The sequence below is a fragment of the Suillus discolor genome, assembly GCF_016758755.1.
Source record: "Suillus discolor strain FC423 chromosome Unknown F5147scaffold_32, whole genome shotgun sequence".
NCBI lineage: Eukaryota > Fungi > Basidiomycota > Agaricomycetes > Boletales > Suillaceae > Suillus > Suillus discolor.
The window spans coordinates 55,661-75,569 of record NW_024541279.1 but is presented as its reverse complement, the minus strand read 5'-3'; the positions used below and the strand labels follow the sequence as shown (position 1 = coordinate 75,569).

Genomic DNA, 19,909 nt, shown 5'->3' with positions numbered 1-19,909 from the left:
TTTTTGCACTTGCGACGCATCCAAATCTGCCTCGTTCGTGACCGGTGACCGCCCATTTCAATGCTGGCAATCTCCGACCTTTCCGCCAACATCGTTTTCACGACCATAGGTGACGTATGACCTAACTATGCATTTGTCAACTTTTAAACGTCTTGAACAGGTCGAGGTATTCTAGATTTGTAGAAAAAAAAAACATTGCTTCCAAATACAGGGGTTACGGAAGACGACAATGTCACCGACAAAGACTGGGATACACTGTACGCACGAAGTCGTTAGCTTTACGCATTGATGTGTATTCCATATGGATCCTTGGAGCGGTCTGTTGCGTTTTTGGGTTGATCGTGTATGAATGGCAAGGGTTTAAAGCTAGTAGTGCCGAACGTCGTCCTTTTCCTTGATTATATATGCACGGGAGATGTAGTGATGAAGTACGTCACCTACGCAACTAGTAACATGTATGTGATGCAACACGAGATCCGTACTTACACATGTTCCCCTTGCTTCTTGGACGTACATACTATAAATAAATATTTGACTTTTTCTATGTCATAGCGTTGGCGAACACAATCTGATAAGTGGGTGCGCTAGATATATCCTCGTGACCATAGCATAGGGTTAGGAGTTAGCTCAGTAAGCCGCGTAATCATATCAAAGCTTCATTGGTTCTACTTCACCACCGCCAGAGCGATTAAGATGTCTTTATCCATCCATGCTGCCGCCCAAAAAAGTGCGCTTTTGCGGTGTTTCCTTATTCACGTTTGATGGCCTGACTTCCCATCTTCTAGATCAACCTGCCCTTGTTCGTGCGTTGACAGAAGAGAATCCAAAGCTTGTGAATGCTGTCGATGACGTGAGCAAGCCTTCACAAGTTTTATTGGACCACCTGATGCATGTACCCCAGGATGGTAGGACCCCACTGCATTGGGCCGCGTCGAGCGGCTCAACCGAAATTGCGTGCTATCTCATTGCGAAGAACTCAGATGGAATCGACAACGTGGATGAGAGTGGATGGACAGCCTTGCACATAGCTGGTATGGTTTGTTGAATACTATATTGCATAATATGAACTCATACACTTCGAGTTCAGTAAGCGCAGGCCATGAAGATGTCGTTCGAGAGCTAGTGGGTGCTGGGGCTGAAGTAAACAGAAAGAACGACAAGGGAATTACTCCTCTGTTAGTAATATTCCCGCTGGAGATTATCTCTACTTGTTTGACATGGACTGCTCAGACACTACGCGGCATCAAAGTCTCGCATTGACGTACGTGGGCGTTAGTATTATGAGCGTGCATGTGCTAATGGCGTCTACATTGACAGATCGGAAGGTTCCTGATTGAAAGAGGAGCAGACGTATGTGAATTCCTTGAGAATACTTTGCAACTATCAAATGAGTGACAACTAGATCAATGCTAAAGATAAGGCGAACCAAACGCCCTTGTGAGATCGATAATGCTTGCATGTCATAAACTTATTCACTCAAGCTCTCTTAGGCATCGAGCGGCAACGACAGGCTCTACGGGATTCGTTGCACTCCTGCTCAGTCCTCCTGAAGGCTCAACAACTGCCAAACTACGGCTGAACACGGGCGACCGGATAGGTGGGTTTATCATCATCACGTTTATTGAGCAGATTAGATCAAGGCACTATTCTCAGGCAATACACCCCTTCATCTCGCTATGGAGTCGGCTCATGCCCAGGTTGCGGTAATGTTAATCGAGGCAGGTGCTGACCGTGGGAGGGTGCGTCATTTGAGTCTGACTTCGCGAGGGTGTCGTGTTATTGATGGTGCCTTAGACTAATCTAGATGAAGTAACCCCTGAGAATGTTGATGGTGTCGGAGGCACCGAGCAGAGAAGAGCGAAGCAACATGTAATTGATCACTGCGGCGAGCCCTGAGGCCTGGTTACTAGACGAGAAAGTAGAAGAAGAAGAAGAAGAGCGGTGCTACCAGTACCCGCCGACTGTAGATATCCACAAACAACTTCTGTTTGCACAAGCATTATTCTACATACATGGTTACGCATGAATAGTAGTACAAATCCACACAAGGGTAGGTACAAAACATATCAAACTGCAAGGCACTGCATGAGAACCAGAAAACCCATAGAACTTTGAAGGTCGAAAACATTTTGAGCAAGGTAGGTAGGCAGGATGTCAAGAGTATCATAGATCCGAAGTAAGACATCTAGTATTATAGTACATAAGAAGCAGATGATCTAGAATTCTTGTATAGACCGCAGTTAGAAATGTGCAGCGAAAGAGGTCAAAACGATCTCACCTAGAGAAACCGACGCAAGAAGAGTTAATTCTACAAGGGCCTTTTGGGAAGTAATTCGATGATTCGATCTTGTTTGATGATGTGCCCATTCTTCCCAAAATAACGGGTGGTATCGAAGGACCAGTGCAACGAACCAACCATCCAGTTCTGTAGCCCTTCGATATAGATAGCCACCTGCTTGTCAAGCTGTTCTCCCCACGAGGGGAGGATATCACGGTTGTCTTCAAAGCGCTGGATGGAACCCTTGCACATCCGGTCAATGTAGTCAACAGCGCCTTGTAGGTTTAAACCTTGTTCGCGCATAAGCACGACAACCATGTTATGTGTGTCATGGCGAGATTGCTCCACGTTGTAAGAGAAGATATCCTATCAACAATGATGTTAGCAGTACTCTAGCATTCGACAACATAATGGGACATTACGTTGGACCAAGTAACAAGGTCGTTGGTTGCTTCCTCCATGGCCATGATAACTGGATGTGACATTACTTTGTCGGGGAGATCAATCAGAGCAGCATATTCGATGAGGGCAAAGCAAGGCTTGCAGCCACTTGTGTCTCGCCTCATGGTGATATAGGATTCAAGATCAGGGACATGTCCCGTGGCACGGTCCTCCGCCTGTTTTGCCGCAGCAATGAAAAACAGGTCCATTGTGTGGATGAATCGCTCAGTGCAGCCGGGGCCCCCGGTCTGCATAAAGCGGCTGAAGTACCTAGTATACAAACGATTAATCTACAGTGAAGATTCGTGATAGAGGAAACCGACGTACGATTTGCACATCTTTCCAGCGAGTTTTTCCGTCTGGGAGTTGATCGGATCGCGAAACGCAGAAATGCAACATTCACGCATTCCCCACGTACCGTCGGCATCAAACTCATCCAGCCAGTCATCCATATTGAACAACCAGTTCAGGTAATCCGAGCAGACCCGGAGATGAAAAGCATCTGCATCAGGATAGCAGGCCGCAGTGAGTTCACCTGCGTGCAATCCCATAAATTTTGTCACTCTGGGCTCTGCAAGACGCGCTCCGTCAAGAAGCCATTGCTCAGAAGCGCGAGAGACTGGATAACAGTCAGGATTCAGCCGCAGCGGATAGTGACAATCGCTGATAAGGTCAGGTAAGATAAACCTTGTAGTCTCAAAGTCAGAACGGGTGCTAGTATATATTGCAGTAGGGGGCATGGAACTCATCGTAGTCGTATCGAGAATGTCGAGATGAGTGATAGGCTGGACGGAATCAGGGGAAACACAAGTGAAGAGACAGATTTCTCAGAAACATTTTAGGTATTTATAATGATGGAAGATTTGAAGGGAATCACAGTTCAAGCCGTTCAAGAAAACGCGGTGTTGCATAGCTGTCATAGCGGCAGGTTTAAGTTAGGCGTAAAGGCAAGATGAAACGACTCAAATATAAACCACGTACTTAAAGATGCTAGTATGTACGTGCCACATCATAATGGCATGCCCATGATACCCATGGTCTGCCATTGGAAACAAAGCATGCTACGCCGGCTGATTTGGCGTATCGATAGTCTGGTCAACAAGCTCTAGAATTTAATGAAACTAGGGTTCGATAAGGACCGAACACCTGGCTCCGGAACCGATAAAATTCGTGTGCAATCGGAAGCCGCAGGATGACATTGCCAGAATAAGAATGGTACTCGTCTTGGATCGTGATCTATTGTCTCGATGTACAATGTGTCTGAGCTATTAGGTGGCTGGAATCGACTCGATTCTTAAACGAAGTAAACGCACTTATAAGTTGTACCAAGCAAGAGGCTGCAGAAATGATCAACCGTCCGAGCTGCTCCAGGACGAAGCATGATTTCTCCACGCTCCATAAATATGTGTTAGACTCCCGGGAAGATTCAATACCCCGGAAAGGCACTAGTCATGAAACATTATGATGGTCAGCAAAAATCAGCTGCACTACCTTATTTTTCATTCGGATCAGGTTTGAAGGAAGTCCACTATGTCGAAATAGGCCGGCGGGAACGGATCGTCACAGTTGTCCGACATCTGCGGTGACATGTAACTGTACAGTTTTTCTGGCAATCATGGTAGCATTTTTTGACAATAAAATGCCAAGAGTACTGACAGCCCCATGACTGATAATCTGATTGAGCCATGCATTCATCAAACGCCCCGTAAAAACACCAACACCGGGTAATATTGATGTTGGACTCGAGCCGGAATATTGGATAGGTCGCGGAGAGAACAGAGAATGCCGACGTCTGAGTCCGGACCAAATTGGGGTGTTACGTAATAATACAACCCTGGAGCTGCACCATCATCACGCAGATTGAACAACTCCACAGTGCTTGTCAAATGCCGTCGACTGCTCTCCCACTAAAAGTTACTCCTGCATCAACACCGGCAAGAGCTTCACCGCAACCATCTGCTTCAGGCTCAAAGACTCCCACAAAACATGCCATTGCCACCAACCCTGGTGAAATATCAAGCCCCCATGAGCTAACAGCTTTTGTGCGTTTTCCGAGTTCCTGCTCCTGCAGCCTCCCGACTGGCAAGTGACGACTAACAATTATTACAGGTCGAAACTTTACTTGAACAACTAGATACCCAATTTGACAATATGTCGTCTCAGATTCTTGATCACAGTGCGTTTGCGACCTCCTGTGACCTTTCACTGAACCTACAGATTGAACCATCTCGCAGTGATGCAAATGTCAAATAGAGTGGATGCACTGGAGGCTGCTATACAGGATATTATTAGCGGGGATGTAACCACACCAAGTGCATCTATGTCGTCGACACCGCTTCTAGCTGCCGGCGCAGCGCTGCCAGGTATTCGAAGGAGCGGAAGTGGCGCCTAGTAATGGGGATATTCGGACACAGTTTCAGTCTTCAACTTTGTTTCATCAGTCAACAGTGTGGCTCTATTTTTCGGTTGACGATAATGTTAACGATATCATTTCATAATTCCATTAGCACATACGGACTGACCGGTTATATTTTTTGCAATAGCAAACAATTGTATCTTAGCCGGCTCGGATCGTCTCGCATGCGAAGCAACACGGCTTTATTCTGACCTGTTCGGTATGCTTTGGAGGCAGCAGCACAGATACTACTCGGATACCCATCTATATCGCACACGCGTCAATTTAACCACTCAAATCTCTTTTCGAACGCCCGAAGTTCCGTAAGCTACTCTTCATTGCACAGGACCATTGGGCACATAATATCTACCTTGAAGTTGAAAAAGATCAGTTCGACTTACAGCGTACAAACTCGGCCGTGCGGATACCGTTTTTTTCCCGGACAACAAACTTTGCATTTGTCCAGTACGCATTTTTATCGTTGTTCGTTCAGGGAGGCCGTATCCACCTATGCGCTTGCGAGGAATGCCTATCTTCAGCATCGCGTATTACTGCGTAGCGACGATCGTGCGCTCGAATGTGACCACATACGTCATGCATGACAGGCCAGAGCGATCAATGCCCGAAGACTCTGACACTACTCGGTACTGATATGCTATTTACAAGTCTTCATCATCGTCAACCCTGGAATACCCTGGAAAGCATGGATTCTAGTCAGCTCATTCGGTCCTGGAGACACAGCAAAGACACGTTCAATAGTACATCGCTGTCAGTTGCTTTTTCATGCACATCCCGCTGGGCTCACCCAGCCAGAAACTCAAACTCAAGGATAGAGACTAATCCGACCCTGGTTGATGACCCAGCATCCGCGCAGATGTGCAATTCCTCGTCCTGATATCAGAGAGAGCTTAGCCCTGAATGGATCGTCGGGCAGGGTGTTGGCGTAGCAAATGCAAAGTACAAAGTTCGATCTCCTCTAGCCCCAAAATGATGGTCCTTCTGTAATTTTTGATTTCGTGATTTACTAACGTATTGGGGGCAGCTGGTTACGATATTAACACTGCCACCCGAAGTTACCAACTGATCCACGCCTTCACTTAAGCACCATCCATCCCTCCAACACTTCCCTACTATCATGTGCAGGTGCCAGGGTTTAGCCGCACCGTACTCTGCCGTCCCGTAACGAAGTCTGGTCACGAAGAACAAGTGCATCATAGTGCCCGTTTTACATGTGGGATAGCACGGTGCACTTGATTCAAAGTTTTTCTGCAAGTCTGTTTGTCTTCTTAATTCTGTATCTCCTTGTAACCGAAGATTCTTTTCTCAAAGACCATATCATAGTTAGGGGCGCGGCCAAAAAGCTCATCATTACCAGCAGAATAAAGTCACCGGTCTTCAAGTTTCAAAGCTTCAGAACTTGAGCTCACATCCATAATCTGGGCGGAAATCTGTGACATTCACGAGGGTAAAACCGAAGAAGGGACAGGCGAATCGATGTAGGTCCAATAAGGGACGGAGCACTGCCACCGATCGATCAGTAGGCTATAATGAAATGTCTTGAGCAAGTCTTGAGTACTATCATAGTGATGTCACGCACATCTGATGGGGTATAAATGAAAGCGAATTGCTCCTCTTCGTCGTAACAAACCATGTCAGCCGCCAGGACACCGTCTCGTTACTCTACCCCTGGGATGTTCAGCACATTCAAGTTGGACTGCAAGGCTGCTGCACTCGAGTTCGTCGGGACAACATTCTTTCTACTCCTAGGGCTCGGAGGTATTCAGGCGGCCAATGGCGAGGCTGAGTCCAGTGGCACCACCATCGAACATGTCATGTACATCGCGACATCCATGGGTTTCAGCCTTCTAGTCTCCGCTTGGTTGTTCTACAGGATCACCGGTGGCCTCTTCAACCCCAACATCACACTCGCACTGTTTCTCGTGGGAGTGATGAATCCCGTAAGATTCGTGTTGTTCTGCATCGCACAACTGGTCGGAAGCATTGTTGCATCGGCGTTGTTACTTGCGCTGACCCCTGGACCGCTGGCTGTCAAGTAAGTGGCGGTTGCGGCTATCGATTTTCTCGATCCTCACAGACTCTATCCCTGGCGATAGCACGTTCCTCCAAAAGGGAATCAATTCAGCTCAAGGCGTTTTCATCGAAATGTTCCTCACAGCAGCGCTGGTGTTAGCCGTTCTGATGCTCGCCGCTGAAAAATCTCAAGTTACTCCATTTGCACCGGTACGGATGGTTGACATATCTCATCATGAGTAATGTTGAATGTTGTGCATCAGGTTGGCATTGGCCTCACACTGTTCGTTGGACAACTGTGAGTTGTGTACACACCTCGCTATATAACAATATGGTTAAAAATCGCACAGATGGGCCGTCTTTTACACGGGTGCGGCTATGAATACGGCACGTGCATTCGGGCCTGCTGTCGTTACCGGGTTTCCTTACCCTAGCCAATGGGTGGTAAGCAAAATTATTGTTCGTAGACGCACACCTGAACTTTGCCTCCTTGTAGTACTGGGTTGGACCCTTCCTCGGCTCTCTACTGGCATCTGCCTTCTACGCCATGTTGAAATGGTAATTGAAAGCTACGTGCTTGTTCAGATATACTGATTCCCGTTGCAGGATGCACTATCAAGATTTGAATCCTGCACAGGCGTCCACGCATGAGAAGGACTCACCAGATCCACTTGCCGTGGCACTGAGTAATACGGACAACCCTTTGTCCGACAGAAACGGTGCAGGAAGGAGCGAGGGAAGCGGGTCTAGTGAAGTGTAGACTCATTTTCAACCTCTAAAGACTTTCGCTCGACTAGGACATGTAAGCCAATGGGCAGCACAGTTTTAACTCACACGCAGGCGTAAACGGTGTCTTCTATTGGTAGATTGTAGTTAAATATATGTCTATTGTGTGATAAAATTTACGACTAGCTTCCTGTATTCATGTGGTCTCGAATTCGAAGGACGTTAATAAGAGATAGAGTAGCACTCGGGGATAACTTACAGCTCGGCATGCACTGGACGAAACCAAAAGCTTAATATAGGACACTCGCAATGTATGATCGTGATTGTACTTACCCCAGTGTCCAGTGTCAAGCTCTTTCAGCTGATTCTGTGGGAAAAATTGATCAATTAAAGGTATGTTGTGACGATTAATGTATCTGTCAAGGCAGTCAGGCTCCCAGTGGCGTATCTTTTTATGCATAGCTGACACGCACTTGCTCTTCTTTCCCTTGATAATCAAGGCACGACCATCCCAGGATCGTTCCCCAGGCGCATAAGGGAAAGATTCTATCTCTGCTCGGCCTTCTTTCAAAATGTCGACAGGGATCTTGAATTTCACGGGCGTTGCTTTGTTAATCTCCAGATTCGTAAGCAGAAATGATCGGACACTGGGATCCTAGAGAGCATCATAAGTATACGGAAAGTTGGGAGTGCGGTCAAAGGCACCTGTTCGTGCTCAGACATTATTTCGTCCGCTTCCTTTCTGGTGGAGATGTTGCCTGCCTGTATTATTTCCATAGCACGTATGTGTTGTACGGTATCCTGCGAGACTTTGGCTCTGACGGGAGCGATGTCAGACACTATAAGGTCTGTGAGTAAGTTAGAGGGTAGTTCGGGATGCAATGCAAGGGCCATCGCGACCTTGCCGCCCCTCACATGGAATGAGTACTTGAACGCAGCAGATTGTTGAAAGAGAGCACACATAGAATGTCCCATAAGTGATATATTGCGCAGTGAGTGCTTCTGACAGAAACTAAAGACGTCCGCCGCCATGTGAGAATACGTCATCGGTCTAGCATGCGGTGAAGATCCGTGGTTTCGCAAATCCTGGTATCATGTTAGTCATGCTATAGCGCAGAGTGAGGGCCTCACTGACAAGTGTATATACGGGTCTGCTGAGGTCGCGCATGAACGCCTTGGAGAGAGATTGCCAGTTGCGTTTCGAACCGCTGTCCGCTTCATGACTACGTGATGGAAGTGAACAGCAGAGAAAGAGACTGACAAGAATCCGTGTAGGATGAGGAGTGGTCTATGCGACCGATTTCCATCTGCAGGTATGTGTTCGTCGTGGGCCAGCTCGACAGGTGACACGGCAGTGGATAGGCATCCTGTGAAGCGACGTTAAGCTAGACTTTGGACTGTTGCAATAGCGCAACAAGAAGTGGCGTCATACTTTTTCGTAGAACTTGTGAAAGCTCAGTTGAAAAGAGTGTCGAAGCTCTATGTACAGAAGACTTGAAGATCATTCTGATGGGCCCGAATTTCGAAACGCTGAGCTGAGCAAAGAGTCTAGAAGTGATTTTGATTGCCGGTCAATTTGCCGGCTGGAAATGGTTCAATTTAATACATAAGCTTGACCACTACCCTCCAATGCCAATATTTCAACTTGTCAAGGGCCCCGACAGGCAAAGCATGTGAATGATTTGCAAACGAATCAAAACGAACTGCATCTCACAGTATTGGGTGAGTATGTTGGTCCCACTGGTGTATGTCATGAGACAACCTCCAGGAACTCGCCCTTTCGCAAGTTCGTACCGATACCCGGAGAGACTCACATCGTTGAAATACAGTCTCACCCCTGAGTTCATGTTTATTATAGTTTCTGTGGTAAATATGAATACCAGGGGCTGACCAGGTGATTGATGATTTCATATTCGGACATTAGTGGCAGTGGGCCCCACGTACTACGATATGGGGTTGAGCAGAACTAAAAATGCGGGAACGCACACTGCTTCTGCCCGCCCCTTCTGCTTTCCACCATGGGTTTCACAGACGCACTGGCAGATTTTTCGCGTCATCGCAATGCATACACCCTCGCCCTGTCTGCATCTATGGGATCTATCTTCTTCGGTTGGGACACCGGACTCATGGGTGGCATTTTAACCCTTACGTCTTTCCAGCGCTACTTTGGTATCGATAAGTTGTCCGCATCTGCTCAAGCCAATTTCAATGGCAATATCGTGTCAGTTATGCAGGCTGGATCCATGTACGTCATTAAGAATATAGAACGCTTTGCTACTCATCCTATTGTTTTTAAATCTCCAGCTTCGGTGCCTTATCGACTAGTTGGGCATCCAGTCGTTTTGGGAGGAAACGGTCTCTAATTGCTTCGGGCGTTATATACACCATCGGAAGCCTGATTCAATCCGTCGCTGGCCTCGGAAGCAGCCAGGCTGTCGCTCTTCGAGTACTATACTTTAGCCGCGTCTTTGCTGGCATCGGAGTGGGCATGGTATCCGCCCTGGCTCCCTCATACATATCAGAGTGTATGCCCAGACACATCAGGGGGAGGTGTACCGGCCTTGTCCAATTCTCTGACAATATTGGTATGATGCTGAGTTGTACGTATTCATCTGTAGATGAGGTATCCTTGGATTGATAAAATATTTGTCACAGTCTGGGTGAACTACAGCGCTTCTATCAATATTCCATATAGCGACATGCAGTGGCGTATGCCTTTCATGATTCAGCTTGTCCCGGGTGTCCTCTTCATCCTTCTCATGATTCCACAACCAGAGTCACCCCGTTGGTTGGTCGAGCGGGGGCGCTACGATGAGGCCGCAAGGACGCTTGCATATGTTGTTCGAACGTCAGTCGATGACAAAGCTGTTCTTCTTACACTCGACGAGATCAAAGCGGACTTCATCGGCAAGCAGCGAACATCTTTGGTTACTCAGTTCCGCATGATGGGAGAGTCACGTCAGGTTGCGCTCCGCTGCTTTATCCCCTCTATCCTTACCTTCTTCCAGCAATGGACTGGTACAAACGCTGTCAACTACTTCAGCCCGCAGATCTTTGCTGCGCTTGGTATTACTGGCACAGCATCTGGCCTATTTGCAACAGGAATATACGGTCTCGTGAAAGTCATCGCTGTCGGTCTTACCCTGGCATTTGCTGTGGAAAGTTGGGGTCGCAAGATGTGCCTCTTCGTGGGCGCCGTGGGGCAAGGTTTAACCATGCTCTGGATTGGTGCCTTCGGCGCCATCCACCCGCAGAGTACTTTTATACCTGCGAGTTACGTGTCAATCGTCGCCGTCTACCTCTACGCAGTATTTTATTGTATCGGCTGGGGACCTCTACCGTGGGTCGTGGCCAGCGAAGTTGCACCCAATCATGTCCGCGCAGCCACACTTACTGTCGCGGTCAGCATCAACTGGTTGTTCTCATTCATGATATCACGCTTGACTCCAGTCATGCTGGAGAAGATCACGTACGGGACATTCCTGCTCTTTGGCATCTGCTGCGTGATCATGGCAGCGTGGACATATTTCTTCCTCCCTGAGACGAAGGGGTATGCGTTGGAGGACATCAAGTATCTGTTCGAGAAGGATGTGGTAGTGAGGTCTTTGGAGGATGCGCCTGGTGGACGCATGTTCCTTGGAGGCAAGCGAGCGACGCCTGTGGCAGACATGAGGGGAGGGGCAGATATCCAGGAGTCGAGTGACAGTTCCCAAAAGGGGGATGAAGAGTGTATTGAAGTTTCCAATTTCCAGATTTGATTGTTACAGGTTTGATTTCCTCAAAGTGCTTCCGCGTACGTCGCCAACTCCCAGAAGCATTTTGTACCCCATAGTTTCAGTACAATGAGGAATGTTATACCGGCTTTCAGTATTGACCCGCATCTGTTACGATGTTTACCGCCCGTGTTTTGGCTCGCATGAGTTTGGACTGTGCGCACCAAGAGTGATGCCCTTGCGGTGACCTTGCCTTGTTTTCTCCAGGAAATTGCTGAGCAGAACAGAGACAAGTTTGCCAGGCATTCGAGGGATATAAGATTACCCGAATCGGGGACTGGCGCCACCTTTATGATGTATGTAAATCACTGCACTGAGATCACATATCATGTTCAACTTGAAGCTTAACGTTCGCAAAACTGAAAACAGTAGCAATCATCGCGTTCACTGTGGCATTTATTCCAAGTCAAGTATATATGCATATCTGTATCTAGCTCATGTTTAGTAGCAATGGCTTAATTGCTAGACGTTTCGGATCATTTCCGCTTACCACTTGTTGCCACAAGCGTGGGTGAGTAGCTACTTGCAACAACTTGCAATGGTTGCAGCAGTGGTACAACAATAAATGGGTTTACCTAGACCTTTCAAACACACTAGATGTTAAATAAATACCACAACAGATCCTCGACCAGATTTCTCCTCCCTGGAAACCACTTGACAAGTATTTCCTTACACAGTACTGCTAGTTGGTACATGTACACGCTCCTGGAAGACAATCGAATTCATGCTAGTTTCTGCATCGGAGTTGGCTACGAGTTTAGCGTAATGTTCTCGAACGCTAAGGATGAGGCGCGGTCCCAGTACAAACAACTGCACACTCAGTAAAATCTGAAGAACACCAATGAGTATCAGAGCTGAATGTGAATGCTACAGAAATGATGAGCAGTGGTTACAAGCAGATGCGAGCGACATGTCAGCGCACCAAGACCTCTGGAGAAAGAATCGTAAGCTGGAGGGAAGACACACCAACAAAGCTAGCGTGTGCGGAACTTTAGAAAAAGGTAGCCTAATTAGATTACGAGCTCACCTTGCAAAATAAAGCACGTGAGATTTTATTAGCACTCTGAAACAGTCTCCGATGGTTGATCCTGTCGATGGGCTGAGTCGCCGCAGGTCACGGAAGTGTTTTACAGCAATCCAGACTGCAAGACATAATGCGAGAACCTCCCACACAGTGTTGAGCATCCAAACCATTGTGGCCAGAAGCTGGGCATCCCCCTCATATTCAAAATTGCACATATACATGCCGGAAATTATCAATTCCCCTAGTGTTTGTCCAATAAGCTGTATTCTTCAAGCCAACAAGTAAAGCTTACCTGCTACAGTATGCTTGAGTGCTATTGCTGCGATTATTCCGCAAGCGATGTTTATAGCCAGGAATATAATGACAAGGATGATAAGAATAATTCTAGATCTCTGGTACATGGCATATAGCCGAGTAATCATGATGACTTGCATCATGTTTCAGTCGAGTCACCGAGGTATTGCAGCTAGGTATCTCACCGCACAACATGGCAGTTACGACCACAGTTATCCCATTTACTGGGTAGTACACGATGTTGCCTGAAACACTCGATTAGTGATCACCATCGTACTAGTATCAAACACTCCGACTCACACCTATTGAGTTATTATGTTGAGCCAAGTTCAATGTTCAGAATCTCACTCACCCCTACAAATGAGTATATTCATTGCATTGGAATGAGATGGTTGCGGAATACTCACTGTATCTGTCAGCGAAATCATTGGCATACACACTGCCAGTATGTGCCGCGGTCAGAAGAATCGAACACAGCGCATGTGAAACATACTCAGAACATTGGCACTAATCGTCAAAGATGAGCTATCAGCACGGTGCCAAATCGTTGGCCTCGACACATACACAGAATATCGTATTCCAATATAGCGTATCTAGAACATTTTGGAGTCAACAGAACTGCCAACCACGCTATAGTATAACACGAGATACGAACAGCGATATACAGCACACTCATGAGAGACCAGCGTTGCCTCTGTCGCAAATTCATTATATTCTCCTGTTTTTCTTCTGATACGGGATTCTTGTCACTCACCCAGATCAGTTCAATCTATGACACCATTCTTAGCGAGTTGACCACTCCGGGGATAACTTCGACCTACCTCTTGTCCGAGTGTTAGTACTATAAATATCATGAGAATATCAGCAGTTTTCGAGCACTGTCCTACTCACCCCAATCGTATACCACCACGAGGCCTGCGGCAACTACGAAACTGCAAGTCAATGTTGGATCGAGACATCACTAACTGATCAACAAACCGGTCCAATGACTTAAAAAAATACGCAAACTGATGAACGGCCACCAACTGGGAGCATTGGAGACTACGGTCATATTCGAGGGATGGGTGAGCGAGTGGGGGAATGTTGGCGGGTGTCACATAACGATACCTTCGTGCCGGCAACTTAAAAGATGCCGATTTCTTCCCGACGCGCCCAAGGCTGCTTGTCAGAGACTGACAACACTAGTACTGGATCATTATAAACCCATAATACGCAATGGTCTCCATAAACGTATCCGCAGCGGGGAAGCCAATTTCTCTGGCTCGTGGCCTCCCCATGGTCGTGGAACTTTCAGGAAAGCAACTCGAGGACGCGACTATTGCAGATGTCAAGAGCGCGATAGCTGAAAAATATCCTAGAGTAAGTCTTTTCCTATCCACACAGCTGGACGTCTAAAACATTTTCAAGTTCTACTTAGAACGCCAAAAAATTACCCTCAAGGATTCCAAGAATGTTTTAGCCGATGATATTACATTGAAGGTCGCTGGTGTAGCAGAAGGCGGGGAGTTGTCTGTAAAAGACCTCGGCCCGCAAGTGAGCTGGAAAACTGTATTCTTGGTTGAATATGTGAGTGTCTCGTACAATTCGTAGTTGCGAGCTACTGACGTGTCATCCTCAGGCTGGCCCACTGTTCATCCACCCAGTGATCTACTACTTCCCCAAGTTGTTTTATGGTGGTCCTGTGCAGCACAGCATGCTACAACGGTATTTGCATGCATGACTTCCTGGTTTAAATAATGTACTCAAGCGTGAACAGCTATGTGTTAGCATTTGTCATGCTGCACTTCGCCAAACGAGAGCTAGAAACGTTATTTGTGCATCGTTTTTCGCATGCGACTATGCCTTTCACGAATATCTTCAAGAAGTACGCGTTTTGGAAATACTTGTTTTAGTAGACCGACTGACGCGTATTTGTTAGCTCTGCTCATTATCACATTGGAAGTGGTATGTTTATGTGTATTGGGAGACAGCAATCAAGCTGACTCCATGTGAGGCCTTGCCCTTGCGTACAGCATTTACAGTCCTGTATATGGTGCTGCCTCGCCCTACATCCGTGGCACAGTTCGCAATGATCCTCTGTACATTCAAGCAGGCGCTGCTATCTGGCTGGTGCGTGTCTTGGTATTTTGGCATGCATTGTAACGCATACTTAATACCTGCCTGCTTTTAGTTCTCCGAAATCTCTAATCTTATTACTCACATCAAGCTCCGTGCCCTCCGGCCTGCAGGAAGCCGCAAACGCGCCATTCCTCGAGGGTACGGCTTCAACCTCGTCTCGTTCCCTAACTACTTCTTCGAATTCCTTGGGTGGTTGGTCATCGCGGCTCTCACAGGAAGTTACGCTGGTACGTGCTACTTTCTGTTTTTTGTGCTTCTGTTTTGAATTCATGATCCGCGCACTAGCATGGATCTTCCTGGTCATTTCGACGTATCAGATGTATGTCTGGGCCATTAAGAAACACCGCGGATATAGGAAAGAGTTTGGGAGCGATTACCCAAGGGATAGGAAAGCGATGTTCCCTTTCCTTGCGTAAGTGGTGTGTGACGTATCTTAGTAGCATGCCATCATACGTGTGCGCTATATCCGAGGATGATTGCTCTCATGTCTACGGGAACCACTATGATTCTCTGCGTGTTCTTACATTTCGCCTCGTGGACCGAAGGTAAAACGCGTTTAAGAATCATTGATCATGTACAAGCCCACACGGTCGCAAACCTTTTGCAAACAGCTTACCATTCATACCTGGGAGCCTGGTCCGTTCAGTTCGTTTGCAAGAGTTCCTGGGTCGGTCTTATCTGTTTTAGTGACCCACTTCTTATTGATCTACAGGAAGACTCTTTATCATGAGGGAATTACGCCGACCTAGAAGATGGGCTGAGGAGACATTTGTCCTTCGTAACTCGACGTATCTGCGGCGACCTGAGCACATAAAACCTGAGAAGAACCACTGAACAAGCCGAGCTCGCTCACACATGCTGATACTGATGTTCTAGATTTCTTTGCGTGAGGTTACTTGCAGATTTATTCTAGTAAGTGTACATAAACCTCCTTTCATGTGAACAGGATAATCAAGGAATCCCCGAAAACACTCTAGCGACTCACAGCGACCGTTCGAAGACGAGTGTACGTTCGAATAGCTCTACCTCGATTCTTTTCTTTGGGGGTGGACAACCCAGCAAATGCAGCTCAAAGCTCCTTTTCCCTGCAAATGTCACACCGCATCGCCGGCATGGATATGTTACGCCGAGATGTATGTCTTGGATGTGTTTGACAAGGGCGCATTTCTCCATGTGTTGTGCGCAGCCATCCCACCAGCATGTCAGGGTGGCATCTTCAGCCCCCCGGCACCCGTGGACGCTACAGAGATGCAAGGATAGCGCGTCACCTTTGAGGACGTCGCGGCAGCGTACTCCGTCACCTCTGTCCCACAGGCAGATGATTTTGTCCTTCAACAAGGTTGGTGGAGATGGTGCCTTTTGAATAGATGAGTGACGTTGATCTGGATCGCAGGGAATGTGGGCTCACCAACCCGATGGTGTACTCGATGGCCATGATGCAGTTCTGGAATTAATGTTAGAGCGGGCTGTGGTGGCCTTTTTGTTTGAAAGCGTGATGCTGAGTGCATCCCGACAGTGCACCTCTTATTAGAAATGTTATCTGCAAACAAAACCAATACAACATCTGAGTCAAGGGGAAACCCCAAAAACAGGCTGTCAAAAAGTTGTAGTTTGCAAGTAGGACATGTTGCTTAGATTGTAAATAACTCATTGTCTCGGTGTCAAAGCGGAACATCAGATCTCAGAACTCGAGACTACTGAGTCGAGGCTTGATCACAACCTTGTTACTTTCCTAATCCAGCATGCCCATCTGTATCACCTGCACACACCCCATATCGCACCTCTACACAGTTTATGAATCCGCATACAACCTGAGACTTGAACAATGCGTTGGTGCGCGGTGTTACTCATTTTGGTTTTATTCTAACACGAGAGTCACTGGTAGAGCAAATGCCTAAAATTTGCAGATCCATATGTCGAGCACGACTCTCTGACGCTCCTCTTGGATCTCATTCTACTGAAGCGAGAAGTGTATAGACATTTGATATATAATAGAGGGACGGAGCCGCGAAAGGCGCTCGGGAGTAAGACTGACCTTGACTCGGAGGGAAGTCGGGAAGGTGAGCATGCCCTGGCTGCTACCAAAGACCGACAAAGGGAGAAAGTGAGTGATTAGTCTGTCTGTGATACCGTTGCTGAGTACTAGGCTTGTAGGACAGATGGTGGCTCATTTTGAAGCTTGCTTGCGGGCTTATCACTGTCGATGCATGTACGTGAAGTCATTGACCACGAGTCCCACTGTATACTCTGGCTCATTTATCTTAGTTATTCGATGGGCACATCTCAGTCAGCTTTATTTTTTGTTTAAAGGCTGTCGGCGTTTTCATGGTCATTAGATCCTCAGATATCTGCAGATGTATCACGGTGGACAGTTGAAACCAACATTGTCTTCCTCCGGATCCTCATTGGATGCATTATAGGTGCCGTGCTTGTTTTCTTTATTGAGTGTCATGCTGATAGCTCGTGCAGAAACGTTTGCATTTCATGGAGGAGTTATGTTTGCATCGTATTTTGTACTCGCACTCTCAGATTTCATTCGTTCAAGGAGAAGTACCTCGCCAGCAGAAATATCAGGTGTTCGACAACAGTTCAAGTGAGGTTCAGTTTTTGCTCCTAGTGGTAATGGATACCTCAATTGCAAGCCTAGGTTTTCGCTCATCCCTCTGACAATTTTCTACTCTTCCCTCACAAAGCTTTTTCTTCTGTTCTTGCTCACGATATGGCGCCCTTCTGCGTCTAAACCTGGAGGTTCTCCATACTATTGGGATCCTTCATACTACAGCAGCTCTCTTGTTACACGGGCCCTCGAGATATGGGATGAGGACAAACTAGACCGTGAGTGGGTCGTTAGGAATGTTTTGGGTGGAATGGCGACTGGATTCGGACTTCGTGGTTTGCATTGGTCTATATTTCTTACAATTCGCATTTACTGAATGATTCCCTCGCAGTTGTGCTCGACTGTCATCCTGTATTTACGACAGTGGTGATCCTTGTTGGGTGGTTGGCAAAAACAGTTGTTGCGGGATTTCTCAAGAATTGGGTGGGTGGAGACGAACATAGTGGGGACAAATGGATGGCCCATAGTATCCCATAGTCTCCCATAGTTCTCTGTTCCTCTTGTGTAGAATTGATTTAGATCGTGGTCTGGCTGGGCAGAACGTTGGAGTAAGCCGGGCAGGACCCCTGACACCAACAATATTGAAACAATATGCAATCCAACTGAAATGCATACCCATACCCTTCACCACTAGAACCACAGCGATGCCTGCAGTATCCGGTTCATCCTCTCGCGCCCTGAACGCGATTATACCGCTTGTCGCGTCTGGGCAGCCCTACGAAGCGCACCAGAAAGCACGCACCTTCGCTTCACGGTACAGCAAGTCTGGGCAGTACGACACTGCCATCGACGTGCTCTTCCAGAGTGCGAGAGAACTCCTGAAAGTTGGCCAGCAGGGAAGCGGAACAGATTTGACGCTGTTCCTTTTGGAAGTATATGAAAGCAAGGGTGAGGCCGTGGATGATGAGTCTCGAGGTGTGTGCTCCTGATCTACCGCATGCAAGGGAATACGTCACTGATTCGATATGCTCAGGGAGACTAACACAACTCATCGCGCTGACTGGATCATCCGGATCATGGAGGAAAACGATCATTGATAGATCCATATCGTATGGTTGTGCTCATATCGGGTCGGGACCTGGGTTGATCATTATAATGCGTTTAGATGGTCAGCCAGACATGGTGATTGTCCCGCAGGTGACCAAGACCTGCATCACTACATCGGAGAGCTCTTATATAAAGGTATATGCGGCAGTATCTACAAAACTGATTGTCGTGCTCACGATGTGTAGATGGGGCTTTCGATGCGGCAGAACCTCACTTCCTCGCGTCAGGAAAAAGGGATAGCGCACGTTCACTAGCGAATATGATGATAGAATGGTCAGCAGCGGGCGGAGCTCCAGGGAACTTTGCCCTTCGAGGTACACTTCCGTAAGTTGGAACTCATGTCCATACCATTTCCTTCGTTCCCCGGTTCATGACTTCTCATCACAGATATCTACAAAATGGCAATATCGTCGGAGCTCGCACATTCATTTCGCAGTTCATTGCACAAGTGATTTCATCTCGACCGAAACTGATTTCGCCACTGCAATCATCTCCATTGTCTGTCACTCCTACGAGTGAAATCACACATACGACTGAGCCTGTGCTCAACTTCTGTCAGCTTGCTGTCTTGACATGTCAACGTGCGAATGGGGAGAAGAATAAAGTGATGCGCGAGAGCTGGGTAAGGCTTTGTGGAACATATCAATCTAAAGGTGGCGTCTTAGCGACCAGGGAAGTTCGGACGGTGAGTCAAATGATCATTGCTTGCTTGACTTTCTAAAGGCAAACCGCAACGTTTAGACACTACAGGAGATAGCAACGTTGTACTTTGCAATTCCTCCGCCACGTACTCAGCCTGATAATCCTTTGGGAGCTATGATTTCCTCTATGCTGGGCGGTGGGATGCCGGGAGGAGGGGCGCCTCCGCGGCGGATGCTGTCTCCCGCTGTGAGCGGACCATCGGCACCAGGACTGGATTAGTCTCCATTCAAAAGCTTCTGATTGGGTGTAGTTTGGGTTTCAGCGGGACGGACATGAGAGGATAAGGTAATCGAAAGGGACGTGTTATTGGGTATCTTCAAGGTGTCAAAATGCATTCGTCGTACGTATTTTACTTTACATACACAATCACTCTTTGCTATACCTGTTCTGCCCGTGCACTTCTTGTTCTTCGTTCTAGGTTATCCTGACATCTCCGCAACGAACTCTCCTCAGTCCCTCAATC

At 47.3% G+C, this 19,909-nt stretch overlaps 12 protein-coding genes across 12 annotated transcripts; 9 read left to right on the top strand and 3 right to left on the bottom strand.

Moving 5' to 3' along the window:
- Positions 1-931: 931 nt before the first annotated feature.
- Positions 932-1,176, top strand: F5147DRAFT_532155 (uncharacterized protein; the record flags this gene model as incomplete). Its single annotated transcript, XM_041430100.1, has 2 exons — positions 932-1,031; positions 1,088-1,176. Coding segments are annotated over 2 exons (189 nt in total), but the record flags the coding sequence as incomplete, so codon positions are not given.
- Positions 1,177-1,222: 46 nt separating this feature from the next.
- F5147DRAFT_578045 (ankyrin repeat-containing domain protein) lies at positions 1,223-1,896 on the top strand (the record flags this gene model as incomplete). The annotated part of the gene is made up of 6 exons (XM_041431424.1): positions 1,223-1,261; positions 1,318-1,350; positions 1,403-1,437; positions 1,491-1,597; positions 1,654-1,739; positions 1,795-1,896. Coding segments are annotated over 6 exons (402 nt in total), but the record flags the coding sequence as incomplete, so codon positions are not given.
- Positions 1,897-2,170: 274 nt separating this feature from the next.
- On the bottom strand, positions 2,171-3,863 carry F5147DRAFT_209486 (isoprenoid synthase domain-containing protein). The gene is made up of 4 exons (XM_041428603.1): positions 3,701-3,863; positions 3,047-3,632; positions 2,701-2,989; positions 2,171-2,644 (listed from the first exon to the last, which is right to left on the bottom strand). Exons 2-4 carry the CDS (start codon positions 3,466-3,468, stop codon positions 2,309-2,311), a joined length of 1,047 nt encoding a protein of 348 aa, XP_041292042.1. The 5' UTR covers positions 3,469-3,632; positions 3,701-3,863; the 3' UTR covers positions 2,171-2,308.
- Positions 3,864-4,540: 677 nt separating this feature from the next.
- F5147DRAFT_209473 (uncharacterized protein) lies at positions 4,541-5,409 on the top strand. The gene is made up of 3 exons (XM_041428602.1): positions 4,541-4,761; positions 4,829-4,895; positions 4,954-5,409. The coding sequence occupies exons 1-3, from the start codon at positions 4,606-4,608 to the stop codon at positions 5,109-5,111; spliced, it is 381 nt and encodes a 126-aa protein (XP_041292041.1). The 5' UTR covers positions 4,541-4,605; the 3' UTR covers positions 5,112-5,409.
- A 1,293-nt stretch (positions 5,410-6,702) lies between these two features.
- On the top strand, positions 6,703-7,973 carry F5147DRAFT_697870 (aquaporin-like protein). The gene is made up of 6 exons (XM_041437523.1): positions 6,703-7,167; positions 7,229-7,355; positions 7,409-7,443; positions 7,496-7,589; positions 7,642-7,703; positions 7,752-7,973. The coding sequence occupies exons 1-6, from the start codon at positions 6,764-6,766 to the stop codon at positions 7,903-7,905; spliced, it is 876 nt and encodes a 291-aa protein (XP_041292040.1). The 5' UTR covers positions 6,703-6,763; the 3' UTR covers positions 7,906-7,973.
- On the bottom strand, positions 7,974-9,433 carry F5147DRAFT_697868 (alpha beta-hydrolase). Its single transcript, XM_041437522.1, has 9 exons — positions 9,304-9,433; positions 9,133-9,238; positions 9,007-9,079; positions 8,833-8,957; positions 8,577-8,781; positions 8,345-8,526; positions 8,205-8,287; positions 8,131-8,143; positions 7,974-8,076 (listed from the first exon to the last, which is right to left on the bottom strand). Exons 1-9 carry the CDS (start codon positions 9,374-9,376, stop codon positions 8,031-8,033), a joined length of 906 nt encoding a protein of 301 aa, XP_041292039.1. The 5' UTR covers positions 9,377-9,433; the 3' UTR covers positions 7,974-8,030.
- A 398-nt stretch (positions 9,434-9,831) lies between these two features.
- Positions 9,832-11,896, top strand: F5147DRAFT_613462 (general substrate transporter). Its single transcript, XM_041432481.1, has 4 exons — positions 9,832-10,116; positions 10,176-10,471; positions 10,527-11,752; positions 11,809-11,896. The coding sequence occupies exons 1-3, from the start codon at positions 9,890-9,892 to the stop codon at positions 11,627-11,629; spliced, it is 1,626 nt and encodes a 541-aa protein (XP_041292038.1). The 5' UTR covers positions 9,832-9,889; the 3' UTR covers positions 11,630-11,752; positions 11,809-11,896.
- A 142-nt stretch (positions 11,897-12,038) lies between these two features.
- F5147DRAFT_209389 (uncharacterized protein) lies at positions 12,039-14,069 on the bottom strand. The gene is made up of 13 exons (XM_041428601.1): positions 13,941-14,069; positions 13,854-13,886; positions 13,784-13,803; positions 13,717-13,731; positions 13,618-13,656; positions 13,527-13,555; positions 13,456-13,469; positions 13,315-13,401; positions 13,148-13,207; positions 12,961-13,095; positions 12,672-12,909; positions 12,567-12,618; positions 12,039-12,511 (listed from the first exon to the last, which is right to left on the bottom strand). Exons 1-13 carry the CDS (start codon positions 14,011-14,013, stop codon positions 12,314-12,316), a joined length of 993 nt encoding a protein of 330 aa, XP_041292037.1. The 5' UTR covers positions 14,014-14,069; the 3' UTR covers positions 12,039-12,313.
- Positions 13,983-15,868, top strand: F5147DRAFT_697857 (3-oxo-5-alpha-steroid 4-dehydrogenase-domain-containing protein). Its single transcript, XM_041437521.1, has 9 exons — positions 13,983-14,003; positions 14,070-14,321; positions 14,370-14,528; positions 14,581-14,666; positions 14,719-14,826; positions 14,881-14,906; positions 14,956-15,071; positions 15,133-15,307; positions 15,366-15,868. The coding sequence occupies exons 2-9, from the start codon at positions 14,178-14,180 to the stop codon at positions 15,494-15,496; spliced, it is 945 nt and encodes a 314-aa protein (XP_041292036.1). The 5' UTR covers positions 13,983-14,003; positions 14,070-14,177; the 3' UTR covers positions 15,497-15,868.
- F5147DRAFT_697856 (uncharacterized protein) lies at positions 15,858-16,462 on the top strand. The gene is made up of 2 exons (XM_041437520.1): positions 15,858-15,992; positions 16,058-16,462. The coding sequence occupies exon 2, from the start codon at positions 16,216-16,218 to the stop codon at positions 16,441-16,443; it is 228 nt and encodes a 75-aa protein (XP_041292035.1). The 5' UTR covers positions 15,858-15,992; positions 16,058-16,215; the 3' UTR covers positions 16,444-16,462.
- A 286-nt stretch (positions 16,463-16,748) lies between these two features.
- F5147DRAFT_697852 (Arv1-like family-domain-containing protein) lies at positions 16,749-18,233 on the top strand. The gene is made up of 8 exons (XM_041437519.1): positions 16,749-16,909; positions 16,966-17,184; positions 17,235-17,289; positions 17,346-17,366; positions 17,417-17,500; positions 17,550-17,673; positions 17,728-17,972; positions 18,029-18,233. The coding sequence occupies exons 1-8, from the start codon at positions 16,823-16,825 to the stop codon at positions 18,172-18,174; spliced, it is 981 nt and encodes a 326-aa protein (XP_041292034.1). The 5' UTR covers positions 16,749-16,822; the 3' UTR covers positions 18,175-18,233.
- A 108-nt stretch (positions 18,234-18,341) lies between these two features.
- F5147DRAFT_745992 (uncharacterized protein) lies at positions 18,342-19,665 on the top strand (the record flags this gene model as incomplete). Its single annotated transcript, XM_041439806.1, has 6 exons — positions 18,342-18,612; positions 18,671-18,746; positions 18,803-18,879; positions 18,930-19,068; positions 19,132-19,429; positions 19,486-19,665. 6 exons carry the CDS (start codon positions 18,342-18,344, stop codon positions 19,663-19,665), a joined length of 1,041 nt encoding a protein of 346 aa, XP_041292033.1.
- Positions 19,666-19,909: the final 244 nt, after the last annotated feature.

Bases quoted from the DNA above. Each gene is read 5' to 3' on its own strand.
- F5147DRAFT_209486 (XM_041428603.1), bottom strand. From the start codon at position 3,468: ATGAGTTCCATGCCCCCTACTGCAATATATACTAGCACCCGTTCTGAC. The intron at 2,990-3,046 runs GTACGTCGGTTT...TTTGTATACTAG, and splicing joins GCTGGAAAGATGTGCAAATC to GTACTTCAGCCGCTTTATGC. The intron at 2,645-2,700 runs GTAATGTCCCAT...CATTGTTGATAG, and splicing joins ACCTTGTTACTTGGTCCAAC to GATATCTTCTCTTACAACGT.
- F5147DRAFT_209473 (XM_041428602.1), top strand. From the start codon at position 4,606: ATGCCGTCGACTGCTCTCCCACTAAAAGTTACTCCTGCATCAACACCG. The intron at 4,762-4,828 runs GTGCGTTTTCCG...CAATTATTACAG, and splicing joins CCCATGAGCTAACAGCTTTT to GTCGAAACTTTACTTGAACA. The intron at 4,896-4,953 runs GTGCGTTTGCGA...ACCATCTCGCAG, and splicing joins GTCTCAGATTCTTGATCACA to TGATGCAAATGTCAAATAGA.
- F5147DRAFT_697870 (XM_041437523.1), top strand. From the start codon at position 6,764: ATGTCAGCCGCCAGGACACCGTCTCGTTACTCTACCCCTGGGATGTTC. The intron at 7,168-7,228 runs GTAAGTGGCGGT...CCCTGGCGATAG, and splicing joins CCTGGACCGCTGGCTGTCAA to CACGTTCCTCCAAAAGGGAA. The intron at 7,444-7,495 runs GTGAGTTGTGTA...AAAATCGCACAG, and splicing joins ACACTGTTCGTTGGACAACT to ATGGGCCGTCTTTTACACGG.
- F5147DRAFT_697868 (XM_041437522.1), bottom strand. From the start codon at position 9,376: ATGATCTTCAAGTCTTCTGTACATAGAGCTTCGACACTCTTTTCAACT. The intron at 8,958-9,006 runs GTCAGTGAGGCC...ACATGATACCAG, and splicing joins GCAGACCCGTATATACACTT to GATTTGCGAAACCACGGATC. The intron at 8,782-8,832 runs GTGTGCTCTCTT...ATTCCATGTGAG, and splicing joins TCACTTATGGGACATTCTAT to GGGCGGCAAGGTCGCGATGG.
- F5147DRAFT_613462 (XM_041432481.1), top strand. From the start codon at position 9,890: ATGGGTTTCACAGACGCACTGGCAGATTTTTCGCGTCATCGCAATGCA. The intron at 10,117-10,175 runs GTACGTCATTAA...TTAAATCTCCAG, and splicing joins GTTATGCAGGCTGGATCCAT to CTTCGGTGCCTTATCGACTA. The intron at 10,472-10,526 runs GTACGTATTCAT...TATTTGTCACAG, and splicing joins TATTGGTATGATGCTGAGTT to TCTGGGTGAACTACAGCGCT.
- F5147DRAFT_209389 (XM_041428601.1), bottom strand. From the start codon at position 14,013: ATGACCGTAGTCTCCAATGCTCCCAGTTGGTGGCCGTTCATCAGTTTG. The intron at 13,556-13,617 runs GTTCGTATCTCG...AAAATGTTCTAG, and splicing joins TGAGTGTGCTGTATATCGCT to ATACGCTATATTGGAATACG. The intron at 13,096-13,147 runs GTGAGATACCTA...ACATGATGCAAG, and splicing joins CGTAACTGCCATGTTGTGCG to TCATCATGATTACTCGGCTA.
- F5147DRAFT_697857 (XM_041437521.1), top strand. From the start codon at position 14,178: ATGGTCTCCATAAACGTATCCGCAGCGGGGAAGCCAATTTCTCTGGCT. The intron at 14,529-14,580 runs GTGAGTGTCTCG...TGTCATCCTCAG, and splicing joins CTGTATTCTTGGTTGAATAT to GCTGGCCCACTGTTCATCCA. The intron at 14,827-14,880 runs GTACGCGTTTTG...CGTATTTGTTAG, and splicing joins TTCACGAATATCTTCAAGAA to CTCTGCTCATTATCACATTG.
- F5147DRAFT_697856 (XM_041437520.1), top strand. From the start codon at position 16,216: ATGTCTTGGATGTGTTTGACAAGGGCGCATTTCTCCATGTGTTGTGCG.
- F5147DRAFT_697852 (XM_041437519.1), top strand. From the start codon at position 16,823: ATGCCCATCTGTATCACCTGCACACACCCCATATCGCACCTCTACACA. The intron at 17,185-17,234 runs GTGAGTGATTAG...CTAGGCTTGTAG, and splicing joins AAGACCGACAAAGGGAGAAA to GACAGATGGTGGCTCATTTT. The intron at 17,973-18,028 runs GTTTGCATTGGT...ATTCCCTCGCAG, and splicing joins GACTGGATTCGGACTTCGTG to TTGTGCTCGACTGTCATCCT.